Source organism: Poecilia formosa, unplaced genomic scaffold (assembly GCF_000485575.1).
Source record: "Poecilia formosa unplaced genomic scaffold, Poecilia_formosa-5.1.2 Scaffold297, whole genome shotgun sequence".
Classification (NCBI taxonomy): domain Eukaryota; kingdom Metazoa; phylum Chordata; class Actinopteri; order Cyprinodontiformes; family Poeciliidae; genus Poecilia; species Poecilia formosa.
In genome coordinates this window covers 472,239-489,796 of record NW_006800236.1, presented here as the reverse complement: position 1 = coordinate 489,796, position 17,558 = coordinate 472,239, and the positions used below count along the sequence as shown (strand labels likewise).

Genomic DNA, 17,558 nt, shown 5'->3' with positions numbered 1-17,558 from the left:
ATATCGCTTCTATGGCGTCCCAGCAGGAGCTCTGTAAGAAAGCCATCTCATTTAATAAAAATCCAACAGAATCCATCATTTCAAAACAAACAAAATCCTTTCCTGTTTGCAGCTGCATTCATTAATTATTCAAAGCCATTTTGCAGCCTTTCAGTGATTTATTTGCTTTCATAAAAGTCCTCAGATCATTAGCGAGTGAACTAATGACGGGACTAAAGTCCTGCAGTAAGTGAAAGAAAGATGGAAGCAGCTCTTTTTTTCTGTTTCCTAACACATTACAAACGCATCCTCCATCCACTCGCGTGTAAAATGAAGTCCCTAATAATGTGCAAAAAGGCACGCACACACACACACACACACACACACACACACACACCTAGAGCTCTTTGACGCCCACCACTGCCACTGGCCTACTTATTGTCTTTTGATCTGACTGGGAAGTTGGAAACTAAAAGAGGAAACTGGATGGGAGGTGATGGAGTGGACGAGGAGAAAAAAGAAGAAGAAGAAAGATTTGTTGGTGGGAAAGTAATCTGAGTACAAGAGAACAGAGAGAGGAAGTTGGAAGGGTAGATGAAAATTGAAAATGTTTGCGGCAGAGGGAGGAAACAAAGAAACTGGAAATAAGTTGAAACTTTAAGGTCAGATATTAAAATGAATAGATTTTAAGTTCTATTTGTGAGTCAATAAGATGCAAAAAACTAACCGGGTTTGTAAATTCACGTACATAAACGTGTTTAGCGTAGGCTTCATTCACAACAGTCTTTGCATATCAAATGTGATCCCATTCAAACAACCCTCAAATCCAGTGCTTATGTCTGTTTTTGTCTCAGCAGGTGCAAAAAGCAGACGGAAAAAAAAAGTCTGAACAGAAAGCTCAAAGTTCTGACAGAATCTAGGCATTCCTCCGAACAAGGAGCTCTTAATATTTGTGTGAAATATATATTTTTAATAAGATTTTGACACCAAAGAATGGACCCAAATGTGAAATTCCCACATGTCAAAATGGATATCTAGAGAATGCAATAACTGCATTTAATTCACGCAATTTTCTAGTCGCAAACAGCGCTGGTCTTGTAGAATGCTATACCATTTGCTCCAAATGTTTACACTTTTTGTGTTCTTTGAGTCAATTACCTTATGTAATTCATCAAAAAAGGTAAATATGTAAAACATATAAAGGCTGCAATAATCTGCATGGTCATCTTTAAGCCAATGCTATGTTGAACTTTGTTCACAAAATATGCCATTATTATGCAGATGTGTGATTTTCTGTATATTCTTCGTGATGACTTAAAACAGACTCTTGCTCCCGGTCAGAACTCTGCTTCCGAGCGGCTTGTGTCCCAGATTTTGTTCCTACACATCGGATGCCACATTTTTGAATTATCTTCGCGATATCTGTAGGAGGAAAAGACGCTTACAGGCTGTGGGAGTGGAGCGACGACGTACGAGACACGTGGAAAACCAGATGATAAACCCAGGACTGCGTTTCTGTCTCTCTCTGGGGGAAAGCGGGAGCCTTCAGCTCCACGTACATCTCCCGCTTTTTTGTCCCTGCCCATCCATCCTTCCCCGTCTCCTCTCTCTCTCTCTGGGACGTCTTCAAAGCGCAGCCCTTTGGCCAATCAGCCGGCTGCGAAGATCTGCACCGCCGCTTTCATTTCTTTTTTCTTTCTTTTTTTTTCCGTCTCCGCTCGCTTAAATGTGTGTGGAATCTTTCAAGTGCGTGTCCAAGTGGAATATTTTAAGCTGACCCCCCAATTCCTCCTGCTAACACACAAACACACCCACATAAACAGTGTGTCAGCGTCAATGTGAGCTGGTGGAGAGCCCCCATATGCTCGCCTGAGGGGATGGAAGCTCAGCTCTGTGTGAGCGTCTTCACTCCTTCCTCCGTTCTTCCAGCTGTATCCTCAACGTTTCAGAGGTGTCGTCCTGTTTCTGAGTGTATGGAAATGCAAAAACCTCGCTAACACGTTTCCCGTCAAGTATTTCAGCTCGAATGCGATCTGGCAGAACCGCAAATATGGAGCGGCTGCAGAGGAAAGACTGGATTGGTACAAAAGTGTCTTTTATTTTCTGGTTTTTATGTGTTCAAAGTTGAACCTTCGTGTGTTTTTCACTCTGCATTTTATGTGAAGTCGCTACATTTGCAAAAAAAAAAAAAAATGTAGCAAGTCAGGATTTAAGATGTGTTCCCTGCTTTTGGATTCCAACTCCTTTACTCTACTTTGTAAATTTCCCCCGAGAACATCAGTGAGCATCACGAAGACCAAGGAACACAGCAGGAAGATCAGAGAGAAAGCTTTGGAGATGATTTAAAGCAACAGGTTTAAGTTTTGAAACAGGATCCCCCAGCGTTTGGACATGACGCAGCACTCTGTTAAACGTAGTGTCTGAAATCAACATACCAGGCTCTGCTTCTGCTGGAGGTTCCTTCTTGTTAAGTCGGTTTTCCACTGCGTTTCCATTACAGCCGCACGCAAAACTTTGTCGAAATTCAGCAGAGTTTTGCAGTGTTTCCATAAAATAAGAAATGCAACTTTTTTTTTTCTTTTTTTTTTTTTTAAACCTAGTTTTTAAATTTTAAACTGGCATGTTTTTTTTAGGCAAAGTTGTTGTTGTAATTTGAGTTTGTAATTTTATGGTAAATGGAAACGCAGTTGGTGTGCATGTCACATGTCTATCATAGAGAAGTGACTATGTAATCTGTTAATTGGAAAACTTAACCAATGGACTGCCTTGTTTTACAAGTGTGACTGAATTGGAATGTGTTCTTAATTGAACTGAATTGACAATATATTTTTATATATAAATTTAATCGTGGGGCCTTCCAACATTTTTTTTTGAATCTGCTTCGTAGTCAAACCAAGTTTAATCCAGTTTGCTACAAGCAAACCAGAGTTTATTGATAAACCGATGGAACTAAATACAGGAAGAAAACCTGTTTCAGGTTGTATAAAGACTTGGGTTTGAGATCATTTTCCTTTTAAAATCCCAATAAAACTATTTACATTTGTTTATTGCAATGTGAGAAGATGTGGAAAAGTAGAATTTTCCAACTCTCTGGATCCGATTTCCTAATTTAGAAACATTTTTACTCTTTAAATCACCTTCTTGATGCCCTGAAAGCACAGCTACCATGTCGGGAGTTCCTCTTAGGCCGTTTTGCAGCACTTGTAAATGAACTGGGTCTCATGAATTTATACATTAGAATCAGACTTTCTGTGACAGACGATTGGACTGGAGTTCACCAAGCAGTCGGTCGATCTCTCCATCTGCCTCGCACCAACCCATCTGTCTTCAACACTCAACAACAGGCCAAACTACTACAAGTCTAGTTGACATGGGCAACAATCATAGCCTAACCGAACCTGTCTCATCAGTGCCATTCTGCTTTTCCTTTCACTTAATGTTTTCAGTTGAAATTCACATTTTTCTATACACTACATATCTTTTTATAACGAGTTTCTGTTTTAAAATCTGAGATTTCAGCAGTGTAAATGTTTGAGAACTACTCAAAAGTTGCACCAACGACCCAATGAAAACTCATGCTACAGTATGCAGACGCTCTGCCTGCACTAGCGAAGGATCACTATCAATGGGCTGCATAGTTCTATAAACTTTCATCTCAAGACGGTTGCCCTTTGTTTCAGCAACTCGCATTCATAGGCGTGACAGGACTTGTTTGTTGCCACAAGAAGCATTTTTGGCAAGATAAGAAATAGCAGCTTTTAGGGAAGGAAAGAACAAAATGTACCAGATTCATCCCCCAACCTCCTCCATCAGACTTAAAACAAAACAAAACAAAACAAAAAAAACCTGATGTCATGAGGTTCCACAAATCCAGCAGAAAAGGACTGAACAGAAATATAAGCTTTTCACAACATTACAGGCTTTTTTTTTTTTTTGGTTTTGTTTTTGAAGCACCGAAGGTCAGTGCTGCTTTTAACACATTTCACCGTACGACTGGGCGGACTTGGCTGCACTTTCTTTCGCTCCTTCCACTGGGAGTATCCACTCAAAGCGCTCGGCATGCGAAAAGAAAAATGCATTGAATAATTTACATTTAAAACATGAGTAAAATGGAGACCAAACCCAGCAAACAGCTGAGAGGCTGCAAGTTTTTTTTTGCAACGTTTAGAGCGTCTGACTGGGTGTGTTGGTTCAGAATGTTTTTTTTTTTTTTTCCCCCTTCTTAATATCAGAGAACTCAACCCCCTTTTCCCTTTTTAAGAGTGTGTTTACTCTCTGAAATGTGCTGTTTCCCCTCGGGGGGGCAACGTGGGTTTAAAAAATTCAGTTTAAATGAGTCTTTTTGATCACTTCCTCTGATGTGCGGAGGCCGTTGTTAAATGTTAAGCTGACTGGAAACGATGCTCTTGGTGTTCGCAGGGCCGTCATTCTCCGTCGAAACCCGCTACGACACCAGCAGCGTTTATCCGTGGGAAACGGCCAAGATGGAGTGCTCTGTCCGCGTCTCCGGATCCTCGCCAAAAAGCGGCGGCACAAACTCTCAGACAGGTAGAACACACTTTGCTGTTCCTCTCGCACGCTCATTAATCCAAAAACAACCCCTTCCCCTAAAAAAAAAAATGCAAAACAGGATTTTCATCTTGTTTTGTAAGCTTTTATTTGTTTTAGGTTTTTTTTTTTACATCCTTGGCAACAAACACACAGAAGAATTTCCACTCATTACCTCTGAGCTTTTCACCTGCCAGCATGTCGGCAGCTGTGTTCATAACAATGATGGTACACAAGCAGTTGGTTCTGCTCAGAATGTGTTAGTGGCCGGAAAAGCAGGTTTATTACTGTGCTGAACTGGTGTGGTTTGTTGGTGTCTCTCTGCAGATAGCTGGTGAATTCTGCTTCTTTGTGTTAAAGTGAAGCCATAGACATCCAATACTTTCTTGTTCTGAATAAATTTAAAGGAAAATAAATATGGGGAAAGTATGCCACGCGGAGCAATCCATTTATCTCCTTCGTTCATCCATCTTCCCATGAATCCTTCCATCGATTTGTTGATCAACTGTCTGCCCATCCCTTTAAAATCTGACGGCTGCAAAAAATATCTGGCATAAATTCATAGGCAACAAAAAATACGAGAGCATTTTAACACAACAAAGTGTTGTGACTGTACAACAGGTCATTTAGCAAAGTGGAACCAAAACTTTTATCTTCCTGATGTACAGAATTACAGTCACTGGTTGGTGATGCTTCTGATAAGTCAGTTAATCATCATCACAATGACGACGCGCACGACTTCATCAACCACTAGTGCTTTTTTTTTAGATCCTATATTTCTTGTAGCAAACAGACGGCAGATGTTTAATATTCTTAATTCAGGCAACGTGTCCAAAAGTAAACTCCAAAGGTCAGCGTTTGTCATTTTATCAGTGTGACATTAAAATTATAGCCATAAAAGATTATTTGTACAGCATCTCTACCACAACTATTGATAAGCGTTGGAGGCTCTGTGTGTAAAAAGGACATACTGCAGTAATTGAACAGTCAGATACCTAAAAATTCACATCGGAGCTGAAATGTACTGGGACTTTCAGAGTTTGGAAACCATCTGAGACAGAGCCTTCTGTTTAACCTTTAAAGTATCTCCTCTTCCTCTTCCTCATCTCTTCTTCCTCATATGGCATCATGCTGAACTCCCAACTGCCTGCTGCCCATCTGTCACCGTTCCTCTCCACTTCCTCCTCATACTCCTACCTTTAGCTGAAGATTTGGTTTTTATATGTTTGTTTTTATTACGGACGCTACCTTCATATGTATACGAAAAAACACGATTTGCTGCACCTGTGGACCTCTGCTGAGTGAAGGCATGGGCTGTTCTTTTGCCGGCACATGAAAACATGTTTCCTCGCAGCAGGGGAGACCTGCAGGGGTTAGCGGGTTGCTGCCTTCAAAGCGTGCACTTGCAGACAGCTGCGCTGTGGAAGGGAAGCGGGCTTGTTGCTGTGACGCGTGTGTTTAGCGTACGAAGGAAAAAGGGGGCTTTTTTTTTTCAGTAAGTTATGCAGACCTGTATTGAGACATGACTTTTTAACCCGAGGGCTTTTATTTTACAAGCGCTTAACTGGAAACTATACATTTCCCCCCGCCAGACATAAACAGAGAAAAAACTTATTGTTTTACGAGGACCGGCTTACTGGAGGTGTAGCGACGCATCCAACTCTCTAGATATGATGATTCATAAGATCGAGACGAGATTTTAGCAATGTTTTTGACAGAAATTTGGAATACTCTCTCTATTTTTTTTTTTAAGATTAAAGGTTTCACAAACTGTTGTAAAATCGATCCACAATATAAAGTGATGTTACAGCCAAAAATAAAAGTCTACGAATTGCCCCTTTTTGTAATCTGCCAAAAGGATTAAAGGCTGAATACATTTAAAAACATGAGTTAAAGAGTTGGTGTTAGATGTAGGCATATTTTGCTCAGGTTTAAAGTGACAGACTGCTGCATCCTAGGTGCGCAAATGAGCATCGTTGCAGATCCTTTACAAAATGTTGTGGCAGGTGTTTTACACTCACTAGTGCTTATATGTAAATCAGGGTGGAATCAAACACCAGAAAATGGGCATAATCATTTATATTCTCCTTGTTCATTCATGCTCCTTGCATATTTCTTTTATGTTCAATGACTTTATGTCTTAGCTGTGCTTTTTGACTCGATCTATTAATAAATGAACGCTTAGTTTATTCAGATAATCTGCTTGTTCAATTAGAAAAATCGCTCTTCTCTTTATATCGTTAAGGATCTTTAACAGCTTTCCGGCGTGCTTTCATCTGTTTTTCATTCATACCGTCTCAGTATGTTGGTCAAAGAGCTTAATTCTGTTGCTACCGCAGCTTCATTCGTGTTCTGTTTAATCCGTGGAGATTATTTTTGATGTCAAATAAACAGCATGAATGGTTTTAATTTGTGAAACCGACTTGTTTGCTAATGATGAAAAATGCTCTGCACTGTTCTAACCTGTCATCATTTTACAACTAGGAAGCAACAAACATTACAGCTGGTATTTAGTAGCAGTTATCATTAGAAAATGCAGGTTTCTGAGAGATTTGAATGGGGAAATGATGCTAGAAAAGCATTTTAAGGTTTACTGGTGGCAGTTCAGAGCCGAGACTGAACAATGGAAATGGTGTCATCATAGTTTACCCAACAGAGCAAATCCAGATCTAAGTTACCCTACTTTCCCCCAGCTGAATAAATTTAGTTCATTTTAATCTTTGATGGGTTCCAAATAAATTAGGAAACACTCCAGGAAAACACATCCTTATGAGTTTGTTTGTAAAGCTGACGACTAAAATAAACAACTTTTTCATATTTTGTCAGCGATCAACAAACTTCATTGCATTTGATTTGGTAAGTAGCACCTTGTTGTCAAGGAGAGATAGTAAATAAGGTGAATCCTTTATTTGTGGAGGTTGGAGATCACAACAGCCCTCGATTGAGGTTAGTTTGTCAAAGCATCTCTGGAAACGTTTACAGTTGCCTATTATCATGGTTCAAACACTAAATATACCTTCATATTCATTGTGGAAACCGCCTTGGCAATATCGCAGAACCTTAACATCTACAGTCTTCCTTTTCTCCCCTCTTTGAGGTTCAGCCAATCGGTGCCAAGGAAAATTAATGTCATTTCTGCCTACCGCCAATAGTGTGTCAAGTAACATTGCGCCTTCATATTTCAGCTTTCTAAGGTTGATTTTCTTTTGAATATTTTGGGGGGGGAAAAATCCTCAAATAGCATTTTTCAACAAATAAGGAAAAATCCATGAACAGGGGATTTTGCATTTGGACGGAGATCCACTGTGTTCTTTAAAACCTAAAATCAGGAAAACCGCGGTGCATTTATATTCAGCTCTTTTTACTGTTTTATCAATAAATGAAATCTTTTGCGGCCCTTTTCCTTCAGAAGTTGCCTAATTTGTCAAAAAAAATAGTACAGCAAAGCAGGTAAGACCCTCATGGGAAGTGAGAGGATCTGTCTATAGGACAAATATTAATGGTGGCCTTTGTGGAAGAGCAGAGATAGAAAGATACCAGAAGTCACATTTGTAGTGAAGGGAGGATGGATGGAGGAAAACCTGTTGGAAGTTGTTGGACTGGTTTTAGATGAAGATATGTAAATGAGTTGGAATGGCCTAGACCTAAAGCTAACAGCTTAAGAAGTTCAGTCTGTTAAATCTGCAGAGGTGGTTTTGCAAAATGACTCGAGGGATAAATGAAGGTGTTGGTCCATCACAGAAAATCCCAATAAAGAGCATGTGACAGTATCTCAGGTGCATTACTACATACAGAGAAAGCAAATCACAGATGGTGTCCTGTGAGTCACTCGGTCATGTGGCCAATGAGGAAACTCAAATGAACTAATGTCAACAAAGGCGAGGCATTTATAAACCTTAAACAAGCGTCATCGTCATATGCCGACACACTTCCTGTTGATTGGCATGGCACCATGTTGCACGGTAAAGCCACACCTTTGTCCCTGAAAGAACTTGTTTTCGAGTACTACGATTCAGTTTACTTCCAGTTGGACTTGGACTTTGGAAGTCATAGTTCGAGCGCGTCACAAGCTTCAGCAAAGGTTGAGCAACAGTAACGAAGTGAATAGCTGAGCTGAGAACATTCCTCTTCCCTCCTGTCGGAGCTTGTCAAATAAGAGCCTTTCTGGATTCTGGAAATTGAGGAAAATATCTCGTGTGATTCATGGTCATGGTTTTTATTCGGCTCTTTGTTACGAATCCGATAAACACCTCAGAGGGAAATGGATTGCCCCGCGTGGCATACAGAAGGTCATTTCCTGATATGCTTTTGAAAGAAGTTCCTTAGGGTAATTACAAGATTTCAAGATTTCAGAATGACTAAAATGTCCTTAACCTGCTGGATTGGAAGCATTCAAAGCTTCTGCCCCGTGAGATTCTCCTTCACGTTACTCTGATTGCTTAATTTGACAGCATTAGGTTGTGAGATTTACCTATTTTTCTTGTTGGACAGTTTGTTGAACTTCATGTCTTTGAAAGAGCAAAACTTTCAAAGCTAATTGCATTACCAGCCACTTCTCCTTCTTGTCATATTTACTGTATAGGTGCAATAGACGAGGAAAATAAAAGCAGTTGTTGTTCCCAAGATCTCCAAAGAAGTTAAGATGTTACACCATTGTATTCATCATGCAACGTCATACACTTTCTTTTTCATTAAAAGAACATAGAGAATGGAAAATATTTTAATTTCCAGACATTATCCCCTATCCCATTGCCTAAAGGTTGCATCCCTCTATCTATTCATTCATTATCTATACATTTTTCACTTGTCCTTCCAATAATCCACTTGATGACTGTTCCCTCAAGTGCCTGTGTTTGTTCGTCATTCTGTCCGATGACTGTCCTTCCGGTCATATGTCAACCAGCTAACCTTCCATTTGTCCGTCTGTCCTTTGCTCCGTCCCTATCGGTCCCCCAGTTCGTCTTGTCTTTTTGCCCCTCTGTTCATTCGTCCGTCCACCTGACCCTCGCTTTATCCATCCATCTGTCCCTCTTTCGTCAATCTGTTAAGAGACAACAGTGATTTGCATCTTTGTTAAAGGGCAGTTCAATTCAATTCAAGTCTAAAACTGTAACTCCTGTTACATGATTTCAGCTTTACTACAACAAATTTAGCTTCCTTGTATTTCCCTTTTCAGTGGCAGCGTCCCATCTAACTGGCTCCCTTCGTCGTCAAACTTGAGTCAAGGACTAAATGACTTCTGAAGCTGATTTCAGTAGTTCCCCTTTTACCATTTTCCAATTAGTAACTCTAAAATAGACTATAGTTGTGGGTGTTTGCGTCCATCCCAAACACGATTAAGCTGTTTAAAAAAAATCTAATTGCCAAAGATGTAAATTCTCCAGCGTTCTATTACAGAAAATGTTATTCTGCACCATCCTAACAGCATGGTTAGGAGAAATCACCTTTTTTTTTTTTTTTTTTTCTAAGCCTCCAGTTTATTATTCAGGTGTAAATCCCTCTGGGAGCCTTTTTAGACTTATAACTTGTTAATTTCCTCTTAGCACTTCCACAGAAAGATGCCCCCACACGGCAGCTGGTGCTTTTCTTGAATCCTGTGTTGTGTGGGTGCCTGAAAGAAGGTCAGACATGATTATTAGCTTTGGCTTTTACTTGCATTCAATGCTTCCACGGCCTTCTGTCTGGAATAGTCTCTACGCACTGAGCGAAATGTGGACAAATGTGTCAGACCTGTTCATTGCCTGAGGGTTTGATATTCGTTCTTCTCCTTGTTTGAAAATTACACCTTACCTTTGTGCTGATTTGTTTATATATAGACTATTAAGAAAAATCTGTAAATACAAAACCGCTTTTCAATTATTTGAAAAGCGGTTTTCAAATAAACCGCTTTTATTTGATGACTCATAATGATATTATAATGATATAATATCATTATATTGGGAATCATAATGATAATTTATTTTGAAGTCCTGAATGGAGGCCATTTTTGGCCGACTCTTTTTCTGTTCCATCTTTTTTTTTTTTTTTTACTTAAGCATTTTTTTATACAACATTGGAAATGCATTAAAAGGTGCAAATAAACAAATCAATTCCTTTGTAAAATGAGAAAATAAACATCCCATTGCCTAGAATGCAACATTTTTTGATCGTTTATAACAAAGTTTGCATCTGCTGCTAAAAGAAACAAAATTTTCAAACACGTGGAAAGCTCAGTCTTTTCTGCTTGACTTAACATCAGTACAGCGTAGCGCCGATATGGTAATTATTTGGATTAACCAATTATTAATCGATTGTTAATAACTTATCCTCTTGAATTCAAACTGGGTGAAGCTAAAACTTTTGCCAAATGAAGCCTTCTGGATAGTAATTTTAGATGATTGAAGGTCTTGAGTTTCTTCAAATTTGAGGCATGATGCGTCTCTTCTTGAGAATTTAATTACGTGATTCTCTTTCTTTGAACAACTTCGATGCCTTTTTGAAAAAGTAAAATCTTCACTTTACTATCTCGTGTTTACTCCGGTTGTCAGCTTTTTTTTTTGTTGTTTTTTTGTTTTTCATGATCTGCAACCTTTAAGTGGGACAAATGTCCTTAATGTCTTATATAAACAGAAAGCCGCTATGTTTCTTCCTTCTCCTTGTTTTTTTTTCCTTTGAGTTTCTCAGCGTGCAGCTACACGCGGACCCGGCGTTCATTACAGACTGGAATGAATGGCATGTTATTGCAGCCTTAGAAGCCTGTCAAACGCTGCACACTTGAAATCAGCAGTTGGAAATGGGGGGAGGGATGACATCACCATTAGAGATGGGTTTTTTTTTTCTTTTCTTTTTTCTGCGTTTTGAAGCACTGCCTATGACTCTGTGACAGTTTTTTTTTCTCTGTCTTTTTTCCCTCACTCTGAAATTCTTTTGTAAAAATAACAGCATACCACCCTGTTCCTCCTGGGGAAAAAATAAAGCTTTGTTGCTTGCTGGGCCTCAGACGCAGATTTAATGTTGTTTTCTCTTTGCCTACAAAGAAAGCAGCAGCTACGCGGGGAGCAGAAGAAAGGTGGGACAAATATTCGATAGCCGCCATTATCAAGCGTCAGCGTTTACCTCGTGGTTGGACTCGAAAACGAGACGTTTGTTTCATTTATATAAGAGCATCAAATGTGAAGATAATGGTGCGGACAAGTCGAAGCAGGCTGAAAACCTGCAGGTATTCTTCCAAGACAGAAAAGGGGGAGTAGTTTTGGAGAGAGCTGCTGGTGAAATCTAGAATCTCGGTTCCCAGCATTCAGCCACGTTGGCTCGGCGTCCAACACTGTGTGTGCTTCTGCCAAAAGTCTCCCATAAAGCCGTTTTAATTTGAAACAATGAAAGTATTGTTTTTTTTTTTTTATTTTATTATTATTATTTCTTGTTTTTAAGTGCATTTGTATCCCAGTTCCAGAAAAAAAAAGGGAAAAAAATCCAGATTTTGGTTTGAACACTTTTTCTTTCCAGCTACAGTTAAAATGTTACTTTACTTTATTTATTTATTGCTTCTAATGTAGTTGAAGTTTTCTTTCGCCCTTTTCAGAATCCTCCTAAGTTGCGAAATCAATAACGATACAAATAAATGAGTATTTCTGTTGTTTTCCGGTTGAATTAACTACCGACTTTGACTCCTCGCCAACTTTCTTATTAAATTTGTAACCCTAAATGAGTAAATAGAGAGATGAACGGGTGAAAAGCCTAAAAAGTTGAAGGTCGACGCGATGCGATAGATACACCGGTGCCTCCTTCGCTCCTCTCTTAGCTCCACATTCAGTCTCTCCAAATTACCCGGCTTTCTTTGCAAGGCCGCCAGGCAGCCGTTAATTAGCCAATCTCACGCTCCGTTAGCCGGCCGGGGAGACAGAACGAGGTAGAGGAAGAATAGATTGCGAGTTGGAGAGAAGGTTGGGGTAAGTTGGAGGAAAGGAGAGGGACCAAGTGAGAGCATTAAAGGGAACGAGGGTGAATGAGAGTGAAAAGAGGAGGCGGGGGGGTCGGGGAGGGTGGTGGAGAGGCTGGAGAACACTGCGCAGTTTCCTAACGGGGAGACATGAGAAACGAGGGGAGAGAGGAGTGGATCTGAAGTGGTGAGGGAAGAGAGGGTTGAAGTGGTGAGAACGGATGGCGGAAAATGATTCTCACTCCATTAGCGGATCCCACTGAACCAAGAACAGCTGGGGATCAAAAACATGACCTGAATTAATTCAGGAGCTGTCAGTTCACGTTACACTTTGTAGCTTTAATATTTGCTCACACTCTGCCGTGAAGGCCACCAGTACGCTTTAATTGGACGAAGAGCGTGCTGATGGGCTGTTTAATAAAAGTTTTGTCAACAAATCTTTATTAAGATGGTTTAAATGAGAGGAAAGAAACTTTGGAAACATTCTTCAAAGATGGTGAAACTTCTCGCAGTTAATTAGACGCATTGACAACATAATCATCATAAAAAAGCATTTTATTCTAAGCCATTGTTGGAGGATTCAAACCAACTTTCACTGTTAACTAGTTGAGAATAAAAATACTTTCTAGAAACTTTGGTAAAAATTTACCACGTTGTCAAGCCAGCCTTGACTTAGACATTTTTTTAAATTAAATTAGCTTTTATTTATCTTTACTTTTGATTATGTATTACTTGTTTTATGACATTTAAAAAAGCTCATGACATTTAAAAAAAATAAATAAAATTATGTATGTATTGTAGTAACTAATACTTGAATGTATAGCTTGGTGGAAAATATTACAAAAAATCCAAAATTTGCATTTTATCTGTGAAGATACAGTTTAATCCACTTGGGTTAGCAACAATCTGCTTAAACTGTAGTAATTTTCAAAAACTTTGTTGCTAAACCATCTAAATGTATAATTGACTAAGTAAAAGAAGCATTTTAATGTTGATCAAAAGCTCAAATTTCCATTTTTATGTCCAGGACTTCTCAACTCTCATGCAGTTTGGACTAATTTAATCTAATTTTAAGGCCACAAGTGAGAAAGAGATTAAAATTAAAAAGTTAACGATTTTTGCCTTTCATTTTATGGAAATTGGTAAGTCATTGATGATGTCAGATGTCATGGCTTTGTAAGGCTTTTGGTTAATTCAAAGTACTTGGAAAAAAATCAACTTAAAACTCATTAGTCACAATGAAATAAGTCCTGCACCAACATGAGCTGAAAGGCCGCTCATTTAGGAAGAAGCCGTTACTCCAATAGTAATTTAGTATTCAAAAATCATTTGGTCGTCATGGCTTCTTCTTTGAAGCTTTTTGTTTATTTTAGCAAAAGCAAAAGACAGCAAACGTCAAATGGCTCGGAATACGTTTTCACAGAAGAAAAAACAAAAAAAATCAGCACACATCTGCCAGCAACCGACCATAAAGAGGAACGCAGATGAAGGGTATAAAAGCTGCAAACCGAGAGCGAGAAGAGACGAGTGGTGAGAATGAAGCGCAAATTGAAAACGCACAGCCGTTAGCGTCGAGGGGGGTGGGGGATGAAGCACCACAATCATTTTCACTCCATTAGCCGTTTGAGTTAAACAGAAGTAGGAGACGGCGACGCAGCTCGTTCGTTTAAAAGACCGGTTTCGGCAGGACGGGGAAGACTGTTGGTTTTTAAACGAAGCGTTCAAAGCAGAAAGGTGACCCGTTGTGGCAGCAGGCAGGAGAATTAAAGCTCACCTGTTTATGGAGGATTGCTATGGAAATATGTGAGGATGTTCCATCGCCTCAAAGAGACGATTCTTACAAAACTCAACACACTTTGTTGTATCATACCGTTCATTACTTCTAAATCCCAAATTTCAAACTTGGAAATGGCGATTTAAAAGTCTTTTGAGTCCGAAACAAAGTATTTATCTCTGTTGGGGTCAAAGTTCACGATTCAAAAATGAAGAGAGAAAGTGGACAAAAATGGAAGTCAAAGGCCAAAACCACTGAAACCTGTTTTTAAAAACCAGCTTTAACTTTTCACACAGCTTGTTGTCTCTATGCATGTTTGATACTTAAATTCATTAAATGATTTGAAACATCTGCAAAATTTGGTAGGGGGCTATCACAGATCTTTTTTTTAAGTTAGTTATTTATTTTGTTTCATATTAACTACATAACATATTTAAAGCATTTGTAGACATGATATATTTTCCTTAATTACTCATTTCTGTCCTGAATAAATGTAATAATGAAACCCTAACCCCGCTAACGAGACCATATGAAGAGAAAACGATTCGAAAGTCACATTTTTTCAAACGCTCGTCAGCATTTTGGGGGAGGTGGAGGGGAAATCTGAAGAAACGTAGGGCTTTGCCTCGTGAAGCCCGCGTGAGCGAAGCGTTTCGTTGAAAGGGGCTGGCGGATGCAAAACATCCCAAAATATGAGGCAAAACCTGCCTTCGTTTGCTGGTGCTTCTCATTAAGCATGCTGCGAGTAACGAGGGAAACTCACTTTCCCAGAGGCTTTGTTTCTGTGAAGCTAAATGGTGTTTTTATAGTGTTTAGTATTCTACTCTTCCAGCACTGTCCTGCTTTATGGAGCGGAGAACACACACACACACACACTTACTCGTGTGTTCATTAGAAGCAGTAGTCGTAATTGACGTTCTTTTGTGCTGGTGTGTCAGGCAGTTTTCAACTCCTCGGACCCTCCTCAAGGGATTAATCCAAAGAAATCCAATCAGACTATCTTCATTTACACCGACGGCCATTTTAGTTTTATTAGCCAGGTTTTTCTATTAGAGACTCACTGTAGAGAGCGCTCCCCACTAACCCCCCCCCCCCTCCTTTCCCTTCTCTTCCTGCTTAATGAAGCTGCTGCACCAGTTAAACTCGGGCTGGAACACTGGGGCCATTTCAACAAATCCAAAACCTACGCTCAAAGCCCTCGGAGATTACACAAGCGGCGCGAGAAAGCCAGCGGTCCGGAGCCACGTCTTGGGTTTGTTTTCTCGCAAATCTCGATGTAAGGGGAAGCTTACAACTTGTGGACAAAAATCTCTCACCCTTTTGTTTTTGTTATCTATGTTACACCGAGTTGCGCACATGAAAGGTGATGGGAGGCAGTTTTGTGAAGACTGAGAAATGAGAGCTTCAGGGAGATGTTCAAATACTGTTTGACGATCTGGCAAGCGTTCATCTTTTTCTTGTTCTTTTTTCTGAGCATGCTACCGCCTTTTATGTTGACATGTAACATGTCAGACTGCGGAGCAGCTATTACTCGATATGGTTGGATTCCTGTTGCAAAACTCCCAAGTACACGGCTGCTAAAGTCGCCCCACAAAGCTTAGACGTTTGTGCAAAAACACACACCAGTAATTTCAGGCTTCTTGCTGCATTTTGCTCCGAGATGTTGCGTTCGCTGTTGATTTATTGCTGCGTATTAAAACCAAATAATCTCCTCCCCATCCCCTTGTCACTGTAAGCTCTTCTCAATCCCCTCCCCTCACTCTCGGCTCGCTTCGCCAGCAAGAACAAAGAAAGTTACGGGCGGACTCGGTGAGAAGGCAGCGGGCTTTCTAATAATAGCCCGAACGTCGGTGTCGTCACCGACACGAGCAACTGGAGTTCACACGTCAGTCCTGAGGAATTATGCAAAACGTGTCTTTGATCGTTAAGGGGGTAAAGTGGGAAACTAACCTCGTTAGTACAAGAAAAACACTTCCTGCTCTTAGCTGAGCAGCTAAATGATGTAATTAGGAGAAAGTGTGGCCATTATTTCCCATAGAAACCACCAGAGATGATGTATATAGAGCTGAAAACTGACCGGCAAAGGTTTGTGGGACCTAAATGGGCAGCAAAAGATCTTGTTAAAGTTCAAGTTTTCTTTTTTTTATAATTAGATTTAAAGTTTACATATAGTGGTCATGGTGGGTCAAATAATGTAATTTTGTGTTTAAGGATTGATTTGAACCTTAAAAACCAGAATATAACTTTTTCTTTGGCGGAAAACCCTTTAAGGTTCGTCAACCATTAAACTCTGTGGCCACTTTGGTAGGTAAACCTGTACGGTTTAACAAAACATGAAAATAAGTCAATTACGTGTCAGCGACTGTATATTTCAGCATCTAGGCATGATGTAGTCCAAACCTGAGGGTTAAAATAGAGAAGAAAAAAAAAAAGATATTTTGAACGTGGCGTATTCGTTGGCAGATGGGCTGGTCTGAAGATTTCAGAAACTGTCGATGTGCTGTGATTTTCTCACACACCTATCTTTTTGGTTTACATTGAAAAAGAGTTGGTTAGTAGCACTTTGTGGACAAAAAAATGCTTCTTTTTAAGTCTGTGGATAATAAGGAGAGTGATTCAAGACGATAGGAAGGCAAGAGCAGCTTAATTAGCACTCATTTCAACCAAAGTCTGTAGAAGGAAGTCCCTGACCCAACAACGTATTGAACACAATAGAACAAACTAAGGTTGTTCTGAAGATAAATGGGCCCCAACCGGGGAAGGTTTCACCTATCGAAGTGGATGTTGAGTTTATCTTTTCAAAACATTATGTTACGTGACAGACAAAAGTGGATTTTGGTCTAAGGTTATGAGGTTTTATGTCGCCTTCAATTGGGCCAAGAATTGACGTCTTCTCTCATTTCAACCCAAACTAGAATTTCAGACAGATTTTTTTTTTTTTCTTGTACCTAAAACATACTTTAGTGGCTGATTATTAGGATAAAAGATGAAGTTTGGATGAAGCGCTGTTGTCTCCATTGTTCTTCATAAAGTAGGTCGCTACAGTTTTATGTAACTGTCTTCAAGTGTAGCTTTGAGGAACTTGATGGTGTGAGAGCTCTTCATTCGCTCTGGTCAGCGAGTCTGGAGGGGTGTGTATGTGTGTGTGTGTGTGCGTGTGTGTGTGTGTGTCGGTCAGTTGACCTCCTTCACCTTCCCTCTTAGTGTCGCTTCCTGTTTTCTCCTCTTTGGTTGGACGAAGCGCTCGGCTACTGGCCTCTAAGGAGGAAAACTGCCCCCTCCCTGCGCTGTCCCAATGCATCTCCATCACCACTTTCATCACTGTAACCAGCGAATTAG

At 39.9% G+C, this 17,558-nt stretch overlaps 1 protein-coding gene across 1 annotated transcript in view; it reads left to right on the top strand.

The window, feature by feature from the left end:
• Positions 1-17,558, top strand: part of ptgfrnb (prostaglandin F2 receptor inhibitor b) — a 51,480-nt gene that overhangs the window by 29,145 nt on the left and 4,777 nt on the right. The window contains exon 11 of the mRNA XM_007572228.2: positions 4,399-4,527. Coding sequence (XP_007572290.1) covers positions 4,399-4,527 — 129 coding nt within the window. The remainder of the gene's footprint in view (positions 1-4,398; positions 4,528-17,558) is intronic.